Source organism: Lagenorhynchus albirostris, chromosome 10, assembly GCF_949774975.1.
Source record: "Lagenorhynchus albirostris chromosome 10, mLagAlb1.1, whole genome shotgun sequence".
NCBI classification, from domain to species: Eukaryota; Metazoa; Chordata; class Mammalia; order Artiodactyla; family Delphinidae; genus Lagenorhynchus; species Lagenorhynchus albirostris.
In genome coordinates, this window is record NC_083104.1 from 42,768,872 (window position 1) to 42,796,852 (window position 27,981).

The 27,981-nt window shown below is 56.2% G+C and overlaps 1 protein-coding gene across 8 annotated transcripts in view; it reads right to left on the reverse strand.

The window, feature by feature from the left end:
- SCN5A (sodium voltage-gated channel alpha subunit 5) overlaps positions 1-26,759 on the reverse strand; it is an 86,030-nt gene extending 59,271 nt beyond the window's left edge. For 5 of the 8 annotated variants that reach the window (XM_060164058.1, XM_060164056.1, XM_060164057.1 and 2 more), the window contains exons 1-9: positions 26,475-26,747; positions 23,832-23,950; positions 16,547-16,636; positions 15,094-15,222; positions 8,217-8,308; positions 4,478-4,708; positions 3,029-3,092; positions 1,565-1,706; positions 865-1,062 (exon numbers count right to left, since the gene is read on the reverse strand). In XM_060164058.1, coding sequence (XP_060020041.1) covers positions 865-1,062; positions 1,565-1,706; positions 3,029-3,092; positions 4,478-4,708; positions 8,217-8,308; positions 15,094-15,222; positions 16,547-16,636; positions 23,832-23,950; positions 26,475-26,747 — 1,338 coding nt within the window. Of the gene's footprint in view, positions 1-864; positions 1,063-1,564; positions 1,707-3,028; positions 3,093-4,477; positions 4,709-7,990; positions 8,083-8,216; positions 8,309-15,093; positions 15,223-16,546; positions 16,637-23,831; positions 23,951-26,474 lie in introns of all 8 variants that reach the window. The other 3 variants (XM_060164054.1, XM_060164053.1, XM_060164059.1) reach the window with 2 other exon arrangements.
- Positions 26,760-27,981: the final 1,222 nt, after the last annotated feature.

Sequence of the window (27,981 nt, forward strand, 5' to 3'; positions counted from 1 at the left end):
AGTACATCATGGAGAGGTGAGCTCAGACAGACCCAGGATGTTTTGAGAAAGATCCAGATCCAGGGATGAAGAGAGTAGTGGCTTAAGTGGGCAGTTCTTGCAAGAGTGGAGTGTTGGGGCAGGTGGGAGAGGGGGTGTTGATGAGCCGAGGTAGTGACAGAACTAGAGGGCAGGGGATCTTCGAGAAGGTTCGGCTGGTCAAAATGGCTGCTGCAGGATGTGGCATGGAGCAGTGAGAAGGAAGTGGATGTCCTTGGCCTAGCTTCTAAAAAGTTTGCTCTGCAGTTAGCCTCCGGCACCCACCATGTGTGGAAATGTGGGGACAGCCATGGCAGCATTGCCAGTGCTCATTTGCTGAGCCTGTTCAGGCCTCCGACCTTGGATCTTCCTCACTACCCCATCAGAAGGCATCCGTTGACTAGGATAAACTATGTCTATGGACACATGGTTCTCTTCTACCCAGCATGCACTAGGCTCACGGCGACCACCTTTAGCCAGGAGCTACCACCTTTACCCATCTGGCACCACCATCACCCAGAAGACACCACGGTCATAGGGAAGAGCGTTCCTCAGCAGGCACCATACTCACAGGACCCACCTTTACTCAGCAGGCACCATTTTTACCTCCCCATGAACAGGCTCTTGTCTTTACCCAGCAGGTAACAAATTTTTACCCAGCAGACACCACATTCACAGGAAATACCTACACCCATCAGACACTTGCTTTACCCAGCAGGCGCCAGTTTTACCCAGCATGCATCACTTACAGCCACCAGCTTTTACCCAGCAGGCACCACACTTATAGGCATCTACAATCAGGTGAAGGCTTGTTCTGGAGGCTCCGTGGCCACACGGCTCACCCACCTCATGCTCTTTCTTGAGCATCTCCATGGCTTCCTGGAATCGCTTTTCCTTCTCCTCTGTCTCAGCAATGGTGGCTTGGTTTTGCTCCTCGTAGGCCATGGCAACCACAGCCAGGATCAAGTTCACCAGGTAGAAGGAGCCCAGGAAGATGACAAGCATGAAGAAGATCATGTAGATCTTCCCTGCAGACCTCAGGGTCTGGGGGAGCAAGGGGGCGGAGGTCATCTTCACTGGGGCCCCTTCCGGGTCAAGGTCATAAATCCCAAGTTGCCCAGCCTGGCTGTGCCAGGGGTTCAAATGGCCACAGCCTGGAGAACGGGTAGAGCATGTCCCACCTATAGAGGGAAGTGTCCTAACCTACTGAAGAGAGTGACCTGCACACAGGGGGCAGTACCCCACCCATGGAAGGAGGCAGAACATTTCAGTTGACACAGGAAGTGTCACATAGGGTGGACCAGTGTTCCACTAACAGAGCATGGAGTATCCTATATAGAGGGCTGGGTACTTGGTCACCAGCTAAAGGAAAGTTTCTTTGCTTGCTGAGTCCCCATCCCTCAAACGTCCCCTGTGCCTCCTCTCTTCTGACCAGTGGGGAAGCTGCTGGGGCGCTTGTGACTAGTCATTTGTGCAGCCTGGGCCCTGGTGCTAGACACTGAGCCCATTCCTGGCAGCTCTCTGCTGGCCCCATGCACCCACGTACCTGCTGGTAGAGGCGCTCCCAGTAGTCCTGCGTCATCAGTCGGAAGAGTGCAAGAAAGGCCCAGGCAAAGGAGTCGAAGCTGGTGTAGCCGTGGTCAGGGTTCTCGCCTGCCTTCAGGCACCTGTAGCCCTCGGGACATGTCCTACGGCCAGACACACAGACTTTATCCCATGCTGTGGGGGGCCCTCTGCCCCTGAGACGCTAGCTCCACAAACCTATTGCCACATTGCGGGGTCCTGCCGCCGTGACTTTTCATGCTGTGCCTCCCACCCGGGACACCGTCTCCCTCTTTTCTCTACCCATCTGTATGCTGCTAGGCCTAAATCCAGCTCCCTCTGCCCATGTGACACACCATCCCAGCTGCTGTCTGCATTGCCTCTCCCCTCCCAGAGGAAGTGCCAAGGGCCTGGCTCAGATTTCTTCCCTGCCTGCCTACCCCAGGGGAGCTGGGCACAGTGCAGACACACAGGGGGAGCATGAGGCTGAGGTGAACAGGATGGAGCCCAAGGCAAAGGTCAGGCGGCCGTGGGGCTGTGGGATGATTCTAGGGTGGATGGGCTGGGGCCCGGCCATGTCTGGAGGGGGCAGCCTCTCTCCCAAAGAGGGAGCGCTGGTATGGAGTCACGAGTGGAGTGAGTGTGTGAGAGAGAGGATGGGGGCAAGGGGAACTTGGCAAGGAGGAGGATGCAGCCAAGGGGACTCTGTGTCTTGCTAATGTCCTAAATTAAGAAATTAAGACTTTTTCTTTAGAGATAGGAAGGGCTCTGCGGCCATTTGAACCCCTGGCACAGCCTTGCTCCCCCAGACCCTGAGGTCTGCAGGGAAGATCTACATATTCAGAGATGCGGGACTACAGCCCCGAAGAGCACCTCCCTTAGGTGAGCCTGTGTGACCCTCCCCATAACAACCTATGACACAGTCACACTGACCCAGGTGCCGGTGTGCACAGGGCCCTGGAAGCCGCACGTGGCTACTGGGCATCTCTGGGTACCACACCCAGGCTGCAGGTCCAGGCCCTGCTTGCCCTGGAGGAGAGTCTAGGCTGCCAGGGGAGGCCATACTCACTTTTGACCTAATGGACGGATGAGGAGGGAGGAAGTGAAGACAGGAGGGGGTGGGTGCTGCCCTGGGGGGCTTTGGGAAGGGAATGGAGCCAGGGTTGGGCTATTGTGGGGCCCTGCAGGGTTTCCTGGGCTGCCCCCCAAGTCCAGTCCCATCTTCAAGGCTCTGTTTGCCTTCCCTGAAAAGCCAAACCCCCATCTCTTTCTTCACCCCTTCCCAGCTGTCTCCCTGTGGAGGTGGGGGGCAGCTGCCATGGGCCTGGGAGGGAAGGGAGGCAGGGAAAGGTCTTGCTGTCCCTGGGGTCAAGGGCATAAACTGAAAGCATAGTCAGCTGATAAAGCACTGGAAGGAGACTCCCCCAGCTGGGTGAGGTGGCCCTGGCGGGGGGGGGGTGCTACGTACCCAGCGTCAGAGCTATTCCCACACAGTAACACATCAGAGGTGCCATTCTTGAGCAAGTAGTTTTCTGGAAGAGAAGCATCCAATGGTGAGAGGCACGTGTGGTCCAGACTCCTGGGGGTTCCAGACTGCACCCTGGGATTTGGGGAGGTAGACACTGCTGGGGGTCTTCCATCCGCTCCTCTGCCCTCTGCCTGACCTCTGCCCTCTGCCTGACCAGGTCTGAGGCAACTCTGGCTGATTCCCTGGGCTTCCTCTGGCTCCTCCTCCGACGTTCAGCTGCCAGTGTCCCCAGGTGCACTCAGGAAATCCCCACGAGGAGCTTCCGGACCCTGCCCCAATCACTCAGGGGGCCAACCTGGGTCAAGAGAGGCCCCGAACAGGAGGCAGGGGTTTGTTCAGACATGGCTGGGGCTGGACCAGATGAGACGTAGGACATCAGTCCTGTCGCCTCCACTCTGTGACCATCCATCAGCCCCCATCACTCCCCACTACCTGCCTTAGTCTTAGGTGTCAGTTCTCCAAGTGTGGTCCCCAGACCAGCAGCATCAAGCATCAACTGGGAACTGGTCAGAAAGGGAACTTCCCAGAGCTACTGACTCAGAAACTCGTGGGGTGGGGCCCAGCAGTCTGTGTTTTCCAGAGCCTTCCAGGTGACTTTGGTGTACACATACGTTTTAGAACAGCTGCTACGTGGCCACACTGAATCACAAGCAAATTTACTCATTGAGTTTCCATCTATTTCTTTTTTCTACAGTGGACTGCTGGTGTATGTTAGAGGCCTTAACTTCAGAATGGCCCTCGGGGTCCTCGTGGCCTGGAATCTGGCCTTGTACCAGCATCTACCTTTGGCCTAGACTGATGGCTCTAGTCAAGAGAGGTGCTGGTCATCGGCCCGGAGGATGGAAGTGTAACCCATGGGGCAGTGAAACAACTCGAGGGGCTCACGTGGCTTTGTACGATCACCGAGCTTGTCCTGGGGTGCATGGGTATGGCCTTAACATCCTGACAAGGATCACTGAAGTCAAGTGACAAAGCCCATGCCAAGCAAATGGGGCCTCTACTCTGAAGCCTCACAAACTACCCCAGCTCCGTCCCCCCACCCTTTCCCAAGCGAAAGCCCTCTCCCTGCTGGCAGACTGGTCTCCTCACCATTCCTGACCCTTCAAATGTTGTAGCTGCCGTTCTCCTATCTACCTCTCCATACTTCCCATTCTTCAAGTGTTATCTCCCCATCTAGCCTGAGAACTCAGGAGGATAGGTGCTGAGTCTGCTCCTCTCCTGTCCTCTCTCCCAGAGCCCCAAAGGGCAGGGGCTGGGATCCCTGACACGCAGCTGGGTCTCTGGGGGAGCAGGTAGGGCCTGGACATCCTCAGAAGGAGGCCTGTGTGGGAGATGCTCGGCCCTGGTGGCCCCACAAAGCCCTGCCTGGGCCACGGAGCCAGTCAGCACCTGGGTCGTTGAGGTAGAGGTCCAGCGATTCCCAGACCAGGCCGTCGGCTTCCACGGAGCCGTTGGTGCCGCTGAGCACCGTGAAGTTGCGAACGCACTTGTGCCTCAGGTTGCCCATGAAGAGCTGCAGGCCGATGAGGGCAAAGACGCTGAGGCAGAAAACCGTGAGGACCATCACATCGGCCAGCTTCTTCACAGACTGGATCAGGGCCCCCACGATGGTCTTCAGGCCTGGGGGAGACGAGGAGGAGCTCGGAGTCACCCACGGCACCCGTGCTCCCCGCTCCAGTGGACAGGGGCCAGGCCTGAGGGGTGCCGGGCTGGGGGAGCCATCATGATGGGGGGGCAGGGGAAGGAGGCCTCTCCTGGGCTTTTCAGACCAAAACCTCCCTTTCCTCTGCTGCTGAGAGTCTGTCCTGGTCCCCCTGGGGCGGGAGTCCAGTCTGGCTGTGTATTTTCAGAGGGGCCTAGTTCTCTTTGCTGTCCGTAGCCAAATAAATGAAATAAGTATGGAAAATGCTGTTTCCTTGCAGGAGAAAACACTCAAAGCCTATCCCCCGCAGTTAGTCCCAAGTTATGCCAGGCCTGTCCCTTTAAATGTAGTTCCTGGAAAGGAGACAGAGGGCCAGGCCCCCTCCAGGGCAATGGACAGCCTTGGCCTTGATCCTGAGATGGGGAGAGACTCAGCCATTCTTGGTAGGGGAATGTGGTGTGTGCACTGGGGAGGTTGACGGGGCGGTAGGGGGGGGGGGTAGGTGGGTCTGGCTAAGGCCATGGTGGGTGATGTCCTAAGGGGCCTGCTCTGGCTCAGGCCCCACTTTTGGGAAAGGCACAGGGGTACCTGTTTTGTATTTTCCTCCTCTGCCCTGTCCCCCTGGAACCCACCCCCGTCCATCCCACCCCCCAAAGCTAAGAGGCCGTGATCTGTTAGCTGCACGGCCCAGCTCCCTGCAGAAGCCAGCGCCGCACAGAAAAGCAAGTGTAGACGCCTCTGGTCTGACACTTGGCTGCGGTCCTACAGCAAGTTCACAAGTTCGAGCAGAGCATTGGGAGCGAGGGGGCTTCTCTGCCAGCAGCAGGGACTCACCTCCCATCCCTCCTCCCCACCCCTCCCCCCCATCAAAGCGGCCAGATCTCAGATTAAGCTCCATCCATCCATCGTCCAGCCGGTTAATGTGTTAGGAGCACCTGTGCGGCTGTGCCCGCAGCTGCTGTGCCCATGACTCAGAGACAAGGAGGCAGCGATGGGCAAACATGGGAGAGGGGAGAGGAAGTCCTTCCCACAGTGCCGCCAATGCTGCTGCCTGCCCAGGGCTCGGAGGCACTCAGCGTTCTCTGTGAAATCATCCTGGCAGATGTTGGCAACCGCCTGGGCACTGGGTGGACCTTGCAGGGGTCTGGGCCCAGAGTGGTGGAGGTGGTGATGGTGGTGGCGGGGTTCATGAGCCCTCTGTAGTCCAGAACTACGCTTCATCTCTAGCAGAGCTTCTAGGACCCTCGGTGGGCATCTGGTTCTCCTCACCACGCCTGGAGATCCACCCATAGTGTGGGGCATGGTGGGGGCAAAGTGAGGGGCCGTGGGCAGCAGCTCACATACCCAAATTAAACTCTGCCTCCAAAGTATCTGTGGCCTGAATCACTCAGTCCAAGGCTCTGAAAAGCACCTCCTGGTCTGTGGAGATAGTGTCCTTGGGGACAATCAGTTGGTGACCCATTCCTTTAACCATTTCTCACATTGATGAGAGTCCACTTCTGGCAAGAATGATTCCAACCAAGTAAAGGGATTCTTTCTGAGAAGACCCAGGAAGAGATGGGTGCTGGGGGATCAAGTGGGAAATTCTCCCTCCACTGAAGTTCTAACAGGCTGGGCGAAGAGCCCTTGGAAACTAACCATTCCGATTCATTCCCATTTTAAAGGAAAGGAGACTGAGGTCTGGAGAGGGTCACGGCTATTAAGCCTCAGCTCAGGGAACACCTCCTCAAGGGAGACGTCGGTAATGCTGTGACCACAGCATCTTCCTAATGACCGCTTTCAGCAGCTGCTGTGTGCTGCCTCACTGGGCTGCTGGCAGCTTTGATGAGATCCAGTGGGACTCGGTTGGGGTTGGCTGGCTCCCTCCCTTAACCCCGGACTGAGAAATATTTTCCTTTGTCAGCCTTATTTTTTTTTAATAAAACAAACTGGAAGATGATTTTTCTTAATTGTTGTGGTCAGTGTGCTTACCTATCCTTGCCAGGTGTGTGCTGTGAAGTCCCCTAGAGGACAGACCCTGGCCGATGACGCCTGTCACAACGTTGGGGGGCTCCATGGGGATGGGAACAGAGTGCCCCACTCGCTACGGGCTCTTAGCAGAGGTCTGGGCCATGTGCGAGGAGTGTGCGGGCAAGTGGCTCCTGTGCTCACCCCACGGTGGCTTCAGAGCCAGGAGGAGTATTGAGGCTCAGTGTGAAATCAGCATAAGTGCGGGCTCCTCTTATTAGATAATTAGCCCCACCGGGGGAGTCTGAACTCCTTCTGGGAGCTCACAGCAGGGCCCCTGCCTCCCTGGGGGCAGCAATAGCAAATGCAGGCCAAGGGCCCAGGACGCCCGGGCTTTCCAAGTCAGGAGTGGATACAACCATCTGGCTCACCAGCTCTGACATCTCTCCAGATCGGTGACATGCAACCTGTTTCCAGCTGCCTTCTTAAAAGAAATGCCTTCTCCAGCTCTGAGTGGGGATGCACTCAGAAAAGTTTCTGGAAGGGGCCTCTAGGCTCTGAAATCATTATAGTCTTTGAGAGCTTTCCTAGATGGATGGGGTAGACTGGCTTTCTAGAGAGGTCGTCTGGGCCTCAGAAGGTTTCCCGGGACAATTGCCAACATGCGTCAAGGAGAATTTCTTCCCGAGGCTACCATGCACGGTTTGCTAAACCTCTACCGCACATGCAGCAAGGGCTGTTAGACGCCAAGGCCCGGTGACACCTGTCCACAGAGTACTCTCCGTTTCACAGAATGGGGTTGCGGTGTCGGCTGTGTGTGTATCACCAAAGGGGGCTCAAGGCAGGGAACGGGCACTCAGCCATGAAAGGCCATGCCTGAGCTGTCCTTTTTTACTCTGGGTGTGGTTTCCCTCACAAACAGTACTTTTAGTTTCCTTATCGGAGGATGATGCTTCAGGCTGAAGCAACTCACATACAAGCTTTCAGCTATTCCAATAGTTGAGTTCAGTTTGGGAAATAAATCACTACCTTGGGAAGAATTTGGGTTCAATCCAGGACCTGCCATGGAGTACTCTGTGCCCCCGGGGGTCTATGGTGGTGGGCTTTGCTGGGGTGGACAGTCCGAAGCCCATTCTGAGGCATGGAGGGGACAGCCGTGTCCACTGAAGACAGCCCCCATACCCAATCTCTGGGAAAGGTATTCTGGGGACAGGCACATTTGAAGGGGCCTTCCCGAGGGTCGCCTTGGCTCCCAGGTAGCTGGAAAGGCCCAAGCGTGTCCCTCCAGCCTTGGCGTTTAACCTGATTTTCACCTGAAATGACCGATATAGTTTTCAGGGCCCGGAGGACTCGGAAGGTACGTAAAGCTGAGACATTGCCCAGGTCCACAAATTCAGTGGTGTATCTGTAACAAGGGAAATTCACACACAAGACAGTGACAACACGCCAGTAGGACACACAGTCAGAGGAGGGGGGTGGGGGAGACGGAGAGAGAGTCACTTGTAGCTGAGATCTGGGAGGCAAACCTGGGCATCTTACCTGGGATAACTGAAATAGTTTTTAGAGCTCTCAGGACTCTGAAAGTTCGAAGAGCCGACAAATTGCCTAGTTTTATATTTTCTGATACATACCTGTAGAATCAAATCACAGTTATTGGGAATTACAAAGCGGCACCTCAGCCCGCCCTCCCCGACCAGCCCTCTCCCTTCTCCCCCTCCCATGGGGAGGGCTGTGCATGACCTGGGGCCTCCCCTAGGTTTTCTTCTTGATCTCATCCCTCCTGCCACGGGGAACCTCAGTGAGGGTGCCTTAAGGATGTCCACAGAGCAAGCTCCCAGGCGGCTCTCTCGGTGATGGTCCTGTGAATAACCAGCGCCACGAGGCAACGACTCTGCCACGTTCTCCATGCCACTTGGGGACTATGACACGAAGCCACATGGGGGGGCGTCTGAGACTGGGGACGCAGCAAAGAGGGAAACTCCATTTTCCAGGAGGCTCAGGCCAGGTGATATAGGAAGCAAGTGGGTTTCTGGTCCTGGTTTTGCTCTATGTCTTCTGCAGTGTCACCAGCTTGTGCCTGGCAGCTCTGATCCGTGGGACCCTGAAGTCTAGCTGAGACCGCTGTGGAGCCATGGCTGGGTGTCCGAGGGCATCCCACTCCCTCCTTCCAACCACAAATCTCTGCGCCAGGCGTGGCTCAGGAGTCCCTGAAGTCAGGAGGTGGAGGTGACTTGAGTACTCAAAGGGAGAAGAGTTCCCAAAATGATGCTTTGGAAGATGAGATGGGAGGTTGCCCAAATATTTAGCTCTTAACTACTCACGGGCAACAGCCAACACAAGAAGAGAAAAAAGCAGGTTGAGGGGTCCTAGGGATGTGCCAGCCCCTCTCCCATGAGTCCACCCCAGTCTTGGTGTCTCCTCACGATGGCCCTGGGTGTCCACAGGAGTAGTGACCTCAGGAGGCAAGCAGCCCTCCTCGGTGTGTGTCCTGCTTGGGCCCGAGTGGTGCTCAGCAGGGTTGAGTGGCCGTGGGGCTCCCACCTGCAACTTGGACAATCATCCATCCATAGCTTCCACAATCACAGGAGGAAGGAGTCGGTCTCTGGCTGGCAGGGACCCGCCCAAGCAGAGCGTGAAGACACGCGTGGATGGGTCACATGACCAGGATGTCTGAGAGATGGATGGATAGTGTGTGACGAGGGCTGTTGGGACAGTGGCAAGTGACTTGTGATATTTAACCAAAGGTTTCATATCCAGGGTGTCTGAGATTTAACCAAAGGTGTCTGATGTTTGACAAAGAACAGCAGACTCAGGATGTCTGATGTTTAACCAACTGTGTCCGACCCGGTGTCTGAGTGACGTCAGTCCAGGGACACTGGCTGAGTGTCGACGGTGGGCTGACAGTGCTGACAGACTCACTCTGCCTATCATTGTGGACCTCCAGGCCCTTCCACTCGGCTCAGAGTTCCTGAATCTGCCTTCAAGCTCTGCAGGGAGGGACTTGGCAGGCTGTGACAAGGGACTCAATGTCCTCGGGTCAGCTGGGTCCAGCTCTGACTCTGGGCTGACACCAGCTTCCTCTCCATCCACTCATGGTGCTATTCGTCTTTATGGGGCCCCGTGGACGAGGCCTGCTCCCTCCTTACTCTCCACATCCCTTCAGAGCTGGGAAGTCAGCAGACTCATTCTCAGCAGAGCTTTCCTTCTGTCTACACCAGATCCTTTCCATGGTGTGGTTTCCATTCCTTCTGCTGGACTCACTGCAGCTTGCAAATCTTTCTTGGGCGCAACAGTCAGATGCAGCCCTGTGTTCCGGGGGGCATAGAAGTCACCTCCCTTGTTCTGGCCCATATACATCTACTGACTTAGTCGAAGCTCCCTCTCAACTTTTGATGGCTATTCTACTTTCTGTGAGGGCTCTGACCCTCAGACCTCTGTCCCACACTCTCCTCTCAGGCTTGGACTCTCTGTCCAGACATGGTGTGGCCATGGGACTGCCAGGTTGAACCTGGACCACTGCCGATGTCGCTGTTACATGGAAGCCACAGTTTCAGCCTGTGGATGGCTCTGGATCCATTTTCTGCTGCTACTCCAATGGGTGTGGCCTGGGACAAAGTTTTCTTGTTCAGGACACTGGCTTCAAGGCTGTCTCTTCTGATTACAGGGAATGGGCAGAGAACTGTGCCAAATGGAGAGGGAACCAACCGTCCCTGCTTCAGCCTCTTGTCCCTTCCAGACCCTGCCTGTCCCCTCGTGTCTCCAGTGAAGCCCTGCCCATCTCCTGCTTGGATTTAGCCCGTCTTCGCCTGTCCCAGTGTAGACCCCGCCTTCCCCACCCCCTCAGGGCCCCCAGTGCTGACAGTGCTTGCCCTTTGCTCAATACCTGCTGGGCATAGGAAAGCTGAGACCCCAGGGTATGTGCTTCCGGCAGCCTTCAAGGCCAGCTGTGTGGCTGAGAACAGGCTGGGGCCAGTGGTTGAGTGTGGGTGAAGTCAGGTCACACGTGGGAGAGCAATACTGAGGAGGAAGAAGACTTGACGGTGGGGCACAGAGCAGGGTGAGGACAAGGTGTGTCTGTGACCGTGTCTGTGACACGGGGGCTGCTGCCTCTTTTACTTGACCCAGAACCTAGTGCCTGGCTACTTCCCGTTTGGGGGCCCTAGACCCCCACCAAAGCCTCTCTTGGGGCCCCAGAGAATGGCAAGGCAGGAGAGACCCTGTGTTTAGCAAAGGGCCAGCTTCAGCAGTGGCCCAGGTCAGGGTGGAGCTCTGCTCCTGCCAAGCTGGCAAAACGCTCCTCCAAGTCCTTCTACTCTTTCTGCTGTGGCCAAGCGGCTGGGCAGGGGCAGACAGCTGCGGGGGTGGATCGTGGGCCCTGACACAGAGAAAGCAGCCGGTGGGGGGTGAGAATTCTACCCCATCACACCAGCCCCAGCGCAGGAGGGAGCCTTTTGGAGGCCGAGGAACCATCAGGAAGGCAGACCCTGGCCTTCTTCCTGCTCTGCCCCTATCTTGCTGTGCAGCCCTCCCATTCCATGCAGACGGCCCCTCCTGGGCTGCCAGGCAGAGGTACAGACAGCACAGCACGTTAGCTACTGCGGTGATTGCCACCCTCTCCTCTCTGCCCTCCCTCCCTTCCCCTCCATGTTTGGTTTCCATAACAACCCCAGAAGGTGGGAGGCTGCGCTAACTAGCAGGTAATGCCCAGCTCAAAGGGGGCGACAGGAAGAGCTCTGGCTGCGGGATTGCAAGTGGAGCCCGGCAGGCTTCCTGGCATCCCCTCCAACTCTCCACAATTCTAAAGTGGGTGGGGTTGGGGATCAGGTGGAGGCCTAGCCAAAAACATCAGAATGGGGTGCTTCTCAAGGTTACGAGTTAGGAGACTTGGTTTGAGACTTGGTGCTTCTCAAGGTTACGAGTTAGGAGACTTGGTTTGAGCCCCAGCATTGCTGCTGATTCATTCTACAATTTTAGGCAAGTGGTAGGCTCTCTTTGAGCCTCGGTTTCTCCATCTGTAAAACGGAAGGTGGGATGGGGAGTTTCATCGAATAGAACTTTGTTGCCACTTTAGGCTCCTCTGATGATTCTAAGAGCCCCTTATTATTGAATCATTTTGGCTATAGCAGAACACTTTTCACAGCATTACCACGGCAGTAATTCATTGTTTTCATAAGGCAGGAGCACTGTCCATCAAAGTGCCAGGTCAGTCCAGCCCAGAGCACAAACCTGGCGTGCCAATGGGCCCAGGCAGCCCCCCAGGGGAAGTCAGTGGACCATTTCCGTGAGACGCTCGGAAACCTGGAAATAGTCTCGTGGCCTCTGAGGCCCCGTTCTGCTTTTTCTCCCCTGGTTCTGGCCCAAAGTGAAGGCAGGAGGGCTTGGTGAGGAAGGGACTCCTGCTCTGCGATTCCCAGTGGAGGGAGACGTTTTCTGTGGGATTCCACGGGGACTGACCAGCATGAGACAGGACAGGAGGACTGGCTAAGGGCTGGATGGGGAGGACTCAGAGCATCTCCCAGAGTCGTGGGCTGATGACAAGCCAAAGCCTGGCTCCTGCCATCAGACAAGGGGCCCGGGTTCTGGGAGCATTGCTGCCATGACACGGTGCTGCTGAGGCTCCAGGATGGGAAGGTAGAAAAGGCTCAGGCAGATGCTCTATCCTCTTGAAGCCCCTTCCTGTGACTTCGGGCCCTCAGGGGCCCATGGATCACTGCCCACCGCCCCCCCACCCCACCCCCGCCGTAGGGCACCTTGGAGCCTGGGCCCGCCTTAGCCATCCTACTCCATTCCCATGAGTGCAAGCCCCTGGCTCTGACAGAGAATGCTCCCCCCGTCCTCACACATCAGACCTGCCTCCCAACTCTGTGTTCTCAGATGATGATCCTGCTTCTTACCACGGAGAAAACAGAGGCAATCAGAAGAGAAATTCCTCCTCTCACTATCGGCTCTATCAATCTACCTCCACTGCCACTTGAAATTCTGCCTTCCCTGCTCGTACGGCCAACACTCCACCCAGTCCCTGGATTCCTACCCCTCGGGCCAGCTCAAGGGCTTTGCTCCTGCAACTGCCCCCTCTCTCGTGGATTGTTCCCATCAACTTGCAACGATGCCTCCCTTCTTTAAAGGTCCTCCCTTCACCCATCCTCCCCTCTGGCCACCACCCTACTTTGGGTCCTATTTTAGAGCAAACCCCACAAAGCAGATGGGTACATTTGCCTCCCCCCGCCCCGCCCTCTTCCCACCCTCCCTCAAGCCTTCTCTCATCAGCCACGTGTCCCCCACTCCCCTGGAAGCCATCTTGTCAAGGTGAAAATCGTCAACCATTTTTATGTTGTTGACTTCAACGGTCCATCTTGGTTCTCACCTTCCTCAGCCTCCTTGTGGTTTCTTTCAAGTCGAGTCACACTCCCCCGCTGGTTTTCAGGATACCGCTCTCTCCTGGTTTTCCTCAGCCCTCCCTGGAGGCTCCCTCCAGTTTCTTTGCTCCATCCTTCTTTTTCGGGACTTCAGGATGTTAGAGCGTCCCAGGGTACAGTCCCCAGGCGGCTTCCCTTCCCTGGCGACACTCCCAGATGATCTCATCCGGTCTCCTGGCTTTAAATACCATCTGTATCCCGACAGCTTCTAAATTTATACCTCTGAGTGGACCTCTTTCCTGAACTCCAGGTTGGCAGATCCAGTTGCCGACTCGATATCTTACCCTGGATGCTTTCATACCTAATACATTCCAGACCGGATGTTTGATTCTTCTCCTCCCTCTGTTTTCCAGGCCAACGAATGGTCGCACCAGCCACCCAGCTGCTCAAGCCAATAGCCACCCTGAGGTCTCCTGTCAGGCCTACCTTCAAATATACTTAGAATCTGACCACGTCTCTCACCTTCTCCACCGGGACCCTGGTCCCAGACACAATCCTCTCTCTCCTGGCTACGAAAATAGCCTCTGAGCTCCTCCATCACTTCCGCCCTTAACCCTCCACAGAGTCCTGTCCACAGAGCAGCCAGGGTGATCTTCCTAGAATGTAAATCAGACCACGTCCCTCCCTGCTTTTAACCCCCACAGGCTCCCATCACACTTGGCTTTGATCATGGCCTGTAAGGCTGCACAATCTGTCCCCCACACCCCACTACTCTTTCCCTTGTTCACTTAGCTCTGCCCAGGCCTAAATCTACACTGGCTTCATGGCAAGCGGTGGCCTCTCTCTGAGCCTCAGCTTCCCCACCTGTAAAACGGCAGGCTGGAGTCAGCTCACAAGCAGCGTGCCTAGAAACAGGGGTTCTGATGCATGTTCTGACCACCGGGCAGAGAGCACCCCATCAGCAGGGTCGTTTCCCTCTTCTCCTCTCTCCTCCACTGCATGGATGAGCTCAGAGCCGCTCACATCCAAGGGTAAATAAAGACTTTGTCATGAACAGGTGGGTTCAGTGAATCTGATCCTAGAAAGTGGCAGTTGAACTGAACCTCTGACACCACCCAGCTCAACACCGACCTTTCACCAGTGGGGAAACTGAGGCTCTATAAGGGTAGGGAGTATAACCCTCATCAGCTCTGCTCTTGCCAAGGTGCGGTGCCCAGCCCTGCACACACTGGGTTCTCCACACACATCAGGCTTTCATAAAGGGTTTGATGGCTGAGCCCCTGACCATGACTCCTGCATGGGAGGCCTGCCCTAATCGTTCATCCCCACCAGAAACCAGCATCCGTTGCCTGAGACATCCAGAGTGGCGTGCCTCAACCCAACCCCTAAGCAAGGGTCCCTTCCCTGGCAAGGAAGTGGGGCCTCAGCTGGCATGGCAGCAGGCCTGGGGTCACATTTGCTTACTGTGTCCCTGGCATCAGTTTTCTCATCTGTAAAATGGGAGTAAGGAACCCCCATCCAGGTGACCTCTCTGGCTGGTGTGAGGACCCAATGGATCATGTCAGTGACCAGGCATCTCACAATGTGCCAGACATTGACTCTCTGAGTGGAGACTGCAGCCATGCTGGGGCACCTGGCATAAGCTCCTGGGGATGCCCAGCCACTTCTCCAGCTCCTTTGCTCTCTTTCCTGCAGTTTAAATCACCTTGGAATCCAGGTCACTGTTCATAGTGGTCCAGAGATTTCAGGTTGTAACACTGGTTTCCCTTGACAGAAACAGCAGAGGATACTAAACCAGAATCTTAATGAAGTTCCTTGAGCAAAGGGCTGCCACGGAGCCACAGATGAGCCAGGGGGCCTAACCAGCATGGCCACGTGAGCTACTCTGAACCCGTCTCTCCCCACCAGGGTGAGCCGAGGGCCTCCACGCCATCTTCCTCCTGCAGAGCTGATGTTGCCTCTGCAGGGAGGCAGAGAGGGCTGGGCAGCCTGGGGCCAGGAGTGGCGCCCACGCCTGTCAGTGTGGCCGCACCCCGCACAGCACAGAGCGAGGTACTTACGCCATGACGATCACACTGAAGTCCAGCCAGTTCCACGGGTCCCGAAGGAAGGTGAACGCATGCAGGCAGAAGCCTCGAGCCAGAATTTTGACCAGACACTCAAAGGTGTAGATGGCAGTGAAGGTGTACCTGGGGAGGAGAGACCGGTGGGCTTTCTCAGGGAGGGTGAGGCCCGCAGGCCAGGTTGGCAGGAGCCCTATGTAGCTTCCCTCTCGAGGGCTCTCAGACCAGGCTCCCAGCAAAGCCCCATGGCAGAGCTGGAGTTGGGGGCCGGAGCTTCGTTCCAAACACCTGGTCAACTTATGCATCTTCCCGTTTACTCAGCGTTGTGCATGCCCATGTGAACCCTCCATCTTCTGTCTCTCGGTTGTCTTGATGTAAGAAGACCCTCCACGTATCTCCTCACCCCAGCCCTGGGGGTCCAGGTACACAGGCATACGGTGGCCACTGTGGGACAGTTAGGACACTCAGAGTTCTGGCCCCTCACTCTTGTTTGTGGATCCTCAGTGATGGGAGGCTTCTCATCCTCAACCATCTACAGGTAGGTGGGTACAGCTGTCTACCTTGGGCTCGGAAAGGGGGTTGATGTTCTAACACTTGAGGCTGGGAGGTTGCTGTTCTCTGTGTCCGGGGTCAGCTGAGCAATCCCAAATGTTCGGATGCTGGGACTGCGGCCCACAGGGCCACAGCCATGCTTGTCTCCAGGTCTTACCAGCTGGATGCAGACCCCAGCACCGGCCGTGCTGCTGGGTCCTGTGTGAACAAGGAGCACCACCAGGCAAGCCACTTAGGTAAGAGAGGCTGTCCCCAACATTTCATTGGTCCCCTAAAAACAAGGCCTGTTGGGTTCCACTTAGAACCTATGGGTCAGGTACGTTCATGTGGGAAGAAAGAACCAGGCACAGTTTTCTAAAACTGTGCAAACGGTTATAGGAAGCAGGACTTAGGGAAAAGAGGCAGCAGAGTGTGGTGTTGAGGTCGGAATAGTCCTGGGCCTTTTCCCGGCTGCCACGCCCCCTAGCTGCAAGGTCTGGGGTGGTTACTTCTCCAGTTTTGTCTCTCATCTGTCAAATGGGCATAGTGTCTGTACCTGCCCTATGGGGTTACATGATGCTTATTGCTCCAGGATAGTGGCTGGCATGCACTAAGTGCTCAGTTATTAGTAGTATTGTCTCAGAGCCTTCTCCAATATCATCAGTCCTCTTTAAGGTGGGTCAGGGGGAAACCCTCACTTTGCCAACCTGGAGAGCTTCCTCTCCTGAGGACATAACTCAAAGCATGAATTTGGCAGGACTGGAAGCAGCGAAAGAGGGAAGGGCTAGGGCAAGGACCACCCCCCCCCACCAGGTGGGTGAGTCCCTGGGCCTCTGCTGGGGTAACTTTGAGGCCAAGAGTCTGGAATGGAAAAGGCAGGGCGGGAGGGGCTGGCTGGAGAGGCCCTGAAGATACTCACTCGACATACTTGGTCCAGGGTGGAGGGTCGCGCTGGGCCATGAACACGCAGTTGGTCAGGATGGTACACATGATGAGCATGCTGAAGAGCATGGCGCAGGGTCAAGGAAAGCCGCCTGCAGGGGGCCGGACAGGCTGCCACCGCCAGGGGGTCCCGCCCCAGGTGTCGGCACCGCCAGGCCAGGGCTGCCAGATCAACGAGACAGGGGTTCCCAGGAGACACACCGGGGCTCTGCCCAGTCCTTGCCAACCCCTCCCCACCGAGGCTGGACACCTGCCCTGTTCCACAGCCCCCGACAGGGACCAGACACCTGAATTCAAACAGCAGAGTCCCTTGTAGGGCCCATCCTGGAGAGAAGGGACGAGGGGCCGGCCTCCAGATCTCAGAGGTTTTTACCCATGGCCTAGTGGGAGCCCTGTCCTTGGCCACAATTAGAGGGAGATGGGTGTTTATAAACAGCTCCTCAGGCGCCACTGTTTCAGGGAGAGGAAAGCCACGGTGGCAGGGCCCCGAGTTCCCTCCTCCACTTCTATGGGAGCAGCCCACGCTGACCTTTGAACTAGGACCTCTGCCAAAACGTTCATGCCTTGTCCGGACACAGTGACCTGAGGGGAGGCAGGGGACCACATCTCTGGCTGCTTCCTCCTTTGCACATGCTCTTCACTCGTGGCCTCTTCTCCACCTAGTACACTGCTTCCCTCCTTCAACGAGGGCCTCCTCTGAGCAACCTGCCCTGACTTCTTGCTTGCTGCACCCCCATGGCACCAGGCATCCCTCTTTTAGCATGTCTGGCTCCCTGAATGGCAGTGCCCATCTGTCACCACCAGAAGGGGAGCTCTTCAAATGCTGGGATTGCGTCTCGGGCATCCTCTGGGCCCTTAGCCTCACGCTGAACTGCTCCAGGCCTTGTCTGATCCCTGAGTCTTTTTTTTTTTAAAATATATTTATTTATTTTTGGCTGTGTTGGGTCTTTGTTGCTGCACGTGGGCTTTCTCTATTTCCAGCGAGCGGGGGCTACTCTTCGTTGCTGTGCGCGGGCTTCTCATTGCGGTGGCTTTTCTTGTGCAGCACAGGCTCTAGGTGCACGGGCTTCGGTAGTTGTGGCTCATGGGCTCAGGAGTTGTGGCTCGTGGGCTCTAGAGTGCAGGCTCAGTAGTTGTGGCACACGGGCTTAGCTGCTCCGCCGCATATGGGATCTTCCCAGACCAGGGCTCAAACCCGTGTCCCCTGCATTGGCAGGCGGATTCTTAACCACTGTGTCACCATGATCCCTGACTCTTTGGCTCCAAGTCCCAGACACTGCTTCAGGCTGAACAAAGCTCTGACTGACCGCCATGGCCTCCCTTACCTCTACTGGACCTGCAGAGGAACAAGGGCCAGACCCTGGGCCTCTTGTGGGTAGGGGCACCCCCGAGAGGCCCAGCCTAGAACAGGGACACTCTGCTGCCCCACAAATCCTCTCCCCAGCCCAAGAGAGGAAACTGGGCCTCCCTTCCCTGCAGCTGCCCCCAGGCTCACCACCTTGTCCCGGCCTCAGCCCTGCGGGCAGCAGCTGCCAGCCAGGCGATTCCCACCGGAAGCCCGGGAGCTGCAGTAATTGAGCTCCGGGGGCCTGCCTCTTCCCTCCCCATCACAGTTCCACCCTTTCCCATAGCTTGGCCCAGCCTCGGGCCCGATGGGGAGCCCCATGCAGTCAGACTGGAGATGGGGCTGAGCTGGGGTACTGACTTCGGTGGCCCAGCTGGAGAGAGAGGTGGGATATCTCAAGGAATCTAGGTGAATGCCCTCCACACCTCCAGCACTCCTTCTAGGGAATCCAGGGTATCAGGCAATAGCATGTCAGACCTGGCCCCCAGTATATAACGAATTCTCCAATTTCTCATCTGAGATGAGAGGGGTCAGGTTTTGGGACACCCCAGGGTTTGGATACTCAAACCAGAGCTGCTCAGCTCAGCGGCCAGGGCCTCAGGGAACCTTGATTCCTCCCCGGCCAGAGGGTGTCTCTCCAGACACCGAGGTCCCTCCCTCAGCTTGGTATCTGTGCATCCCTCTGCCCGGGGGAGGGTCTCCACGGCCAGGCCTAGTTCCTCTCCAGCTTTCAAGGGTAGGATCAGACACCCAACTCAGCAGCCCTTCTCCCCTACACACGTGCGCATGTGCGCACACACATTCCCGTTCCTCACACCCCAGCTCCCTGCCAAGGCGTTCCTCACTGGGCAGTTAACAAGCCCCTCAACCAGACTTTATTCATCCCCACAGATCCATTGCTAAACCAACTGAGGATCAGATGATTCCTGAAATATGAAAGTAATGATGCTAAGAGCAAGACTCCACCAGCTGCTGTTGACTTCGGAAATGGAAGGGGGCCAGAGCCGAGGATTTCCCGTAGCCCTCAGAAAACAGAAAAACCTAGAAAACAGACTCTCCCCTAGAGCCTCCAGAAATGATTGCAGCCCTGCCGATACCTTGCTTTTAGCCCAGTGAGAACTTTTTTGGGCTTCTGACCCCCAGAACTATAAGGTGGTAAGTCTGTGTTGTTTCAAGTGGCGAAATTTGTGGTAGTTTGTTACGGCAGTCACAGAAAACGACTGTGGGTACAAACCACAGGGTGAAGGGCTCTGTAAAGTGTGAGCAGACGGCCACCCAGGAAGAGGAACAGAATTATTTGTCATTTTTAAGAACAAACCTCATGTGAGCACATGTGCGTGGCTCTGTGCGGGAGATAGGGAGGCCTCTTAGCCATTGAACTGCTCCAAGATAGGGTATTATGAGAAACCAGACCCGCCTCTGGCTGGGCTGGGCAGGAAGGCTTCCTGGAGGAGGCATTTAGACAGGCACTGAAGGTTGGTTAGGGTTCCTCCAGCCGTCAGTCCTGGTGAGGCTCAGAACTGGGGAGACCCCTGTCTGGGGAGCCAAGCCTCTCCCAAGCCCTCTCTCAGTGCACACACCACTCATAGCTCTCATTAGAGAGGAGAAAAGGTCACTTGGCAGACAGCAGCAGTGCGGACAGGCCGCCTTGGACCAGAGGACTTGGCGGGACACAGACAGAGGTGAATCAAGGTCTAGCATCAAGACTTAGGGAAGAACCAGAGTAGACAGCCCTGCTGAGCCCCGCTAGCCAGGGCCTGGGTCACACGGTGGGAAAAGACAAGTGCTCCCTGAATGAATTTTGGCTTTTCCAGACACAGCAATGGAGGGTGAGGTGCACAGACTCTAGTCTCTGCCACCTGACTGCTCAAAACCCTGCCTGGCTCTCCTATCCTTGAGGACAGCCCTTCCATTATTCTCGGTCTTTCCTGTGTATGTGATCTTTTCCTACCTAGACTGAGCCTTTAGTCCCTGTGACTCAGCCCAAGCATCCCTAGGTCCCCCATGGAGCCACGCACACAGCCAATACCAGAGAGATAAGTCAAGTGTACTCCTGGCCAGGGCACACCTGTTTGCACTGCCTGGTGGTTTCAGGCCGATGATTGAGCTGGTTTCATGTGTGGGCAGAGGCAAAGGCCAGCTCTCCGGGGCTGAGTTCAGCTGAACATCTTCAATCCTGCCGTGTCATTGTCCCCAGACACCCACTCCCAGCCTCATAATTAAAATGCCAGCAAGGACTGCCAGCCTGGGTTGTGGGGAAAGTCTGAAACTGGGGCTGCCTGTCTTCAGATCCTAAGGCATCAAAGAGAAGGGAATTAATGGTCGGGGTATTTTCATATATTTGTGCTATTAAATTAACACACACACACACACACACACACACACACACACACACACACACACACACACACACACACACACACACACACACACACACACACACACACACACACACACACACAAACATGTGGTTTGATTGCCCATTTGAATCTTCCAAGGGAATGTGGGAGGATTTTGTGAACAGATCCTATGCACCCAGGAAGGCAAAATGCTGCTTGCCATGAACGTGCGGCCTCTCTGAATGTGACTGCAGTGGAATTTGGCGTTCTGTTGGTTTCTTTTATTTAATCCTGGCAGGAACACATTCTGCAGGATTATAACAAAAATACTTCAGAAAAAAAAATTCTACATGCTCATATTTACTTTTTAGGCAACTTCCCAGGGACACGCTGCAAGCGTGGAGCCCAGAGCAAAGCTGAACTGAGGTATCGCACGATCACCAGCATGTCACTGGGAATGCCTGGATTGTCGCAAGTGAGCGGGCTTTCTTTCTGGAGAGCAGGGACTGCATTCCTGCCCCCTCGTAAGTTAGTCTTTGCCCCTACTGCCCTGTCCAAAGGGCCTGGCACAGAACTTTGCACACTGGGGACTGAGATGTTTGAATGGCTATAGAAATGTAGGCCAACAATCAGTTTCGGTTTTGCAACATGAAGAAATTCTAGAGATCTATGGCACAACAATGTGCCTATAGTTAATATGACTATACTGGACACTTAAAAATGATTAAGATGGTCAATTTTATGTTACATGTTTTCTACCACAATAAAAAAAAGTGTAAATGGAGAGAAAGCTCCTAATTCAAAACCTGAAATCTGTGGGCATTAGAAACACACGGTGACTGCCAATGGGCATGGGGTTCCTTTTGGGGGTGACAAAAATGTTTTGGAATTAGAAAGTGGTGATGATTGCACAACCTTATGAATATACTAAAGTCCACTGAATGGTACACTTTAAATGGTACATTTTATGGTATGCGAACTGTATCTTGATTGAAAAAAAGGGAAATGCATGAAGAGCTTGTAGATTTCTAGGCCTCACACTGGTGATTCTGGTCTGGAAGGCGCTAGGAATCTGCATTTTTAACAAACTTCCCAGGTGCCACTGGCAGACTGACATTTGGAAATGACTGCCTTAGAGCAGTGTGTGCAGAAATCATGGAGACCTTCCTGAAATGCGGGTTCTGGGCCCAAGTTTCAGCAATTCCTTTAAGATCCTTGTGATACTGCTGCTGCTGGTTGGTGTACCACACTTTGATGGCAAGACTCAAGGACACAGAGGGGCTGCTCCCAAACCCCACAATCCAGGCCCCTCTTCTCCCTTAGTGCCCCCCAAGCCCGCTAAGGGGCGCTATTGGAGGCCAGCAGTGTGCTCCCATCCCCAGGCAGTGGAGCATCAAGGCAGCTGCTCAGAGCCCAGCACAGGGCCTCCCAGATGCTGAGCCACTTCCCTGGGACAGCTGCCCTGGGACACAAGGTCCACCTCAGTGACCTCAGGGCCGGTCCTGCCGGGCGGAACCAGCCCTACACAGCCTCAGTGCCACCGCTCGGTGGACTCTCTGGCCAGGCTGGGGACTGCATTGCCCCTACCGCCTCCCTGGCCTCAGCTGCCCCATGGCCCAGCTTTGCAGGAGCCCTGGGGCTGCAGCTTCATCCCTAGGGGCTGCAGTGGCTACCAAACAGAGCTGGGTTGGTTACATACCTGGAGGAGAAGCCCCAGGTGGGAGCCGGAGCATGCTTTCGGGGACGCCACGCCCTTGGAGTGAGGCCGGAGACAGGCTCAGAGCAAGAAGGCTGGCCTTTCCTCCCGCTGCACTGCTCTCACCAGGCTATGCCCACATGCTGGCAGAAATGACAACTCCTCGTGTGGTTGTCTAATCACGCTGAGGGGACTGTAAAATTCCCAAGGGGGCAAGGACAGTGTCTTATTCAGCTTGACACCTCCAGGGTGCCGGGCAAAGTGCCTGGCACCTACAGGGAGCTTGGGAACAGTTGCAGAATGGCTCAAAATTAAATCCAGGACCACCCTTGCCTCATAAAGTAGGATGCAGCTGTGAATGGTAGGCTGCCCCTGAATATAGTCTCTCCCCACAGTGTCTGCCCACCCTAGAGACCACCCTACTGACGCCACAGCCATGGCCTGCATGGGCTGGGAGCAGGGGGTGGTCCCTGGACATACATGTGTCTCAGCATCTCCATGAGAAAGGTAGGAGCCAGTTGGAGGGGGCTGGAGAGCGTCTGCAAGCAGAAAACAAACGGGTCCCTGGGGCCCTCTGACTGGTCCCTGGGTTTGGGAACCGGCACCGGGGCACAGGTGGGCAGACAGTGGAGCCAGGAAGGAGCATCCCTCATCCCTGCCTGGACAGGAAATGTCCCCCGAGCAGTCAGCATCTGTCTCTGTTACTCAGTCCCCCACTGAGCAGCTGTTTTCCTGAAGCCTCCTGCCCTGACCAGAGGTTAATGGGTGAGACCTTCGCCTTCGCCTCAGAAGAGGTCCATCCGGAGGGGGGAACTGAGGGGGGACCTTGGGGAGCTCTCGGGCCAAGCCACCAATCTAACAGCTAATCACACCACTGAGCCCAGCATCATTGATTCAATTAACAGGCAAGTCAGCTGCAGCTAAAGCAAAGCTGCCCAGGCCCTCACAGTGAAGCACAGATGCCTCTGACTCCACAGCCAGATACCTGCCCCCCCGCCCCGAGAGGCTCCATGTATACAGCCAGATACCTGCCCCCCCCGCCCCGAGAGGCTCCATGTATACAGCCAGATACCTGCCCCCCCGCCCCGAGAGGCTCCATGTATACAGCCAGATACCTGCCCCCCCGCCCCGAGAGGCTCCATGCATAGGGCCCTTTTTCTGAAGTCCAGAGAACAGCCGTTTCCCTGTCCCATGCTCGGCCCGAATGGGGTCCTCCTAGGGCCCAAAGACCAGTACCCGTCCCTTACCATACTGCAGCCGTCCCAGAGCTCTCCTCCGCAGCCTGAAGATTTTTTAGGTTGTGGTTTATGTAACTTAACGCTAACCAGAGTTCTTTGAGATACTCGGAAACTGCAGACATTTTGTCAACACCTAATCAAAAAGCAAGCGATGCCTCCCTTGGAAGAGGCCCACATGTGAATAAACCAGAGGCCTCTTTACTGGGAAGCGTTTTCTCCTTGGCTGAGCACCGGGGACCTGGTTGAGGTCCCAGCCGGTAGGCGGGGAGGTGCAGGCCTGGGGGTGCAGTGGGAGGGGACATGTGGAGCCAAGACCAGAACCAGGGGACACTGATCGGCCTCATTTCTTCTGGGATCCTCAGTAGCTGAGCTTCTAGGACATTTCTCTCCTGAAGGATCAGAGCCGAATCTCCCAAACTTTCATGGGTCCACGATCCCCTGGGATCTTGTTAAAATGCAGATGCAGATTCGGGGTGGGGTCCGAGAGACTGATGTCCAACTGCTCCCAGGTGAAAACTGTGTGCTCGTCTGAGGACTGACCGGCAATCAGCACCACCCTCAGCCCTAAACGCCCCATCCACCACCCGCCCCCCTCTCCCGCCCTGTTTGGGGCCCACACAGCGGGGACGGACTGCCAAGGATATGAATGAACGAGGATCTTCACGGCCGCTCTCCGGATGGGGTGGAAGGGGCTGAGGACATACAAGGCGTTGGTGGCACTGAACCGGAAGATGGTCTTGCCTTTGTTCAGGACGATGAAGGTCTGTGGACGGAGAGCTGCTTTAGGTCGGGTGGCAGCCCTTAGGCCCTTATGGAGGACAGAGGCTTTTGGGGGGCAGCTGTTGGCTCAGAGCCCTAGAACTCTGGAGAAAGGGTAGGGTGAGAGGAAGAGGAGAGGGCCTGAGGGAGAGGTGGCGGGTAGGGGCAGTCGGCACATTTGACAGGTGAGTGGACCCTTGCTGGGTCACCCACGGCTGGGGTGGGATGAGATCAAGTTTAAGGGATTGTCAGGTTGGGTGGATTTAGTTTCGTTTGAAAATTACAGTCCCAGCCAGAAGAGGCCTTTCACGATCCTAGCCGAGCTGTTATCATAGCGGAGGCCAGGACCCCGCTGATGCCCCCTCCTTCCCCTCTCCCTTCTGACCCCTCTGTGCTTCCCCATGAGGCCCACTGAGGAGCGAGGGTCTGATAAGGGAGCTGGGTCAGCAGGGAGGACTAACGGGTGAGAGTAGGGATGAGGAAAATGCAGAGCCCAGCCCAGGAGAGTGAAGCTTTCCCGGGGACCGTGTCTCCTGGAGTCCAGACAGATGGCAGCCCCACCTGACCCCAGAGGACACAACCTAGTGTCTTCCTCGGGGGATCATGTGCAGCCCAGGGTAAACCCGCTCCCTGTGCTTCCAGAAGATTCTATCTACACAGCTCAACGGGGCATTTGAGCGGACAATGGGTGCTAGAGGCTGAGCCACAAGCACATCGAGTGGGCATTTGAGCCAGATGCCACCCTTGAGGACAGCAGTCCATTCCCCCTGCCCTGGCTCAGCGGGCACAGCTGAGGTGGCATAGCCTGGGGCTGTGCTTCTGCAAGGGCTGAGCTGTTGAGATAAGGTTCTTTTTACTCGGGGCTGGGGAGAAAGCTGACCAGAGAGGTGAGGACTGAAAGTTCTGCTGTGGTGCCTGAATCACCCGGTGGGGCTGCAGGCAGTGTGACCGGGGGTCAGCAAGGGGAGACGGGAGGTTAGAGACCAGAATCCTGCCTGGGGCCACCACTCAAGTGTCCCCGATCACAGGGACAGGAGAGTGTCCCTGACTCCTCCCAGGCTCAATTGCCACCAGCTCCCCAAAGCCCAGCCCAGCCCTGGCCTACTCTCAGCCGGGTCCCCGTGCCATGACTCCTCCTGTCCCAGCTAACTTCAACCCCATCGCCACTTTGATGCTCCACTCAAACCTTGACTCGTCCCCAGCTGCGGCCTTAACCCGACCCTAATTCTCACTTCCAGCTCTGACCAACCAGGACCTAGGCCCACCCAACCTGACTAATCCCAATGTCTAGTCTAACTCTGACCCCAACCGTGGCCCCAGGCCCCCACCTTAACCCAGCCTGAGTCACTCGAACTCTGGGGGGAATCGAGACCAGGTTCAAGGTCTCTTCTCCCGCCTGTGCATATAGCCTGGGTGGGCTTTCCTTCCACCTACCCACTCACATGTGCGTGTACACACGGAGACAATTGGCACCTCTCCCACCCTCAGACTCCTGGTCTCCTGAATGCAGTCTCATTGCACAGTGACACACAACTCAGACGCCCGGTGACACTGACACGCAACACTCATACCCGCCAGGTGCTCACATTCACTTCCTCAGCGCTTCCTCAGCCCTGGACCAACTGCAGTGACGTGGGTAGGAACCATCCTCCTCGGCACCCAGCCTTCTGGGGAAAGGCCTCCCCCAAATTCAAACCCGCCTTCTTCCGGCAGTGAGGCCCGAAGTGTGGGCAGCTGGGGTGGGTACCAGGCCTCTGCAGGAGCCCTGCATGCCCGTGGTCTGGCTGGGTGCAGGGCTGAGCACACGGTCTTGAGAGGTGAGGCCGGGCAGGGGACCCAGACGGGGGAACTGACCTCCTGGGCAGAAATCCACGCCTGAGGAAGCCTGGGTTACCCTGCCCTAGTGGACAAAAGCCCCTTCCTCTCCCTACACTCAGGAGGGACAATGGCAGGACCACCCCTCCCTACCCCTCTCAGATTTCCCACTGGCCATCAAGGTCCCATCACCAGCCCACAAGGCCCAGGATGCTGCTGCCGTGGCCCCCAGCCTGAGCTGTCATTACACAGCCAGTGCCTAGCAAATTCCGTGGGGTGGGGGATGGGGGCTACATGCTGTCTCTGGTTAGGAGAGGGATCACATGCTGTGCTCTGGGGCCCAAATTGGACTCAGGGCCCGACTCCAATTCACACATACCACGGGACCGGGAGGAGTCCTCCAGGGGTGAGAATAATCTAACCACAGATGATTCCCAAAGTAGATACTCCACAGGGAGGCAAGATTTCAAGTGTGGCTGCCTGCTCTTTCTTTCATAGCACCAAACCATCTCAGGCTGCATAATTCTGGCCTTTTATTCTGGAACTCTAACATTAAGGTGATGGGAATATAGATCACTAATGACTCACTCTCCCAAGGCCCAGGGAAGCCAACCCCAAACAGAGCCCCCGTATGCAGGTGAGGCCCTCTCGCTGTCTGCTGTGCTGACAGGGATGCTGCAGGGAGGTGGGGGTGGGGGGTGGGCAGCAGTCACCTTTTGGGTGCTATAGAAGGGGTCCAGGTCCTCCAGGGGCTCCCCAATGAGCTCTTGGGGTGGGTTGCCATAGAGATCCGGCAGCTTTTTGGAGGCCTGCAGGTCCAGCTGGGGCTGGGGAACCTCCTCCTCGGGCAGCCCGTCTCGGCTCTCCTGCGAGGCGGCCGAACCTCGGGCCTGCTTCTCTGCCATGCGCTTCTCAATGGCCGCCAGAGACTCCCGGGTGAACCTGCGGAAGCTGCTGGTGACCCGAGGTAACAGGAAGTCTGCCATCTTCTCATCCTGCTTCTGGGGCACAGGCTGTCCTCACGCTACCTGCAGGGAAGCTGAAAGACACAGACATGGGGCTGATGCTGTGCCCACGGCCAGGGGTCAGGGTGGCCAGACCTGGGGGGAGTGGCTGGGCTGGTGGAGGCAAGGACCAGCACCTTGGCAAAGATGCTCCCCACCTCTCCACAGGCACACTTGGCGGATGCCGGCCTGGGCAAACCCAGAGCCCTCCAGGCTCCAGGGAATGCATGGGGACCTGCAGGAGGGTCGTTCCTCCCTTTCCCATCCCAACGAGCACGTTTGAATGCAAGTAGGCACGAGTGACTGGGTCATCGGGGACCCTTCATTCTACCCCACTTGATATAAAAGGGCACACTCACACCTGTTGGTTCCTTAACCAAGCCCACTCTGAGACACTTCTCACAACTGATCCCGACACACCCTGGGCTGAAGGGGACACTCCATGAGGCAGGGAGGGGGCCTGTCACCTTTTTATTTCAGATCTCTGGCCAGGCTGGTCCTGAACAAATGAAGGATGGAATGAATGACGAATACGTAGATGAGGGGCAAGGGCGTTAGAAGATACTCACTGCTGCCCTTCCTCTCAGCTTGTCTCTTCTACAGGAAACCCTGGGACCCTAGGAGGGTGATCAGAGCCCTCCTGGGCCAACGTCCCAACCCTGGGCTTCTTTTTCAGGCAGATCCTCGGCCTGAGTGGTGGGACCAGAGGGTGGGGGACAGTCTGTCTGGTCTTCCCATAGCACCACGCACCTGCGTGGGGGAGGGTGCCCAGACTTCACCTGGGGCACAGAGGTTCCAACATCTGGCCACTGAGGGGGTATCTGGATCTGCTCACCGAGGCCCAGGCAAGTCCTGCAGGTTTTTGGCAACAGCTGGGTAACAACCTGGCAGCTGCCATCCAGATGTTGGCACCGCAGAGCTGTGTACACAGCTGCCACGGAGCCCCCTGAGAGGATCTCAAAGAAATCCCCAGAGTGAGGCATCCTTCCAGAGATGGAAAACGCTGATGGAGCATCCCAGACTCCTCACTCCCCTCCTCCTGAGTCTGAACAAACCAGGGCCCATCTCGAGTAATAGCAGAACCAGAACATGGTGACCGCACTTCCGCTAGGACGTCCAGCCAGCAGCTGCATGTGACGCCAAACAGGGAGAATGTGGCCCCCGGTGGCCTCAGATGATCCAGGACCTGGTGTGAACAGGCTCTGACTCTGACACG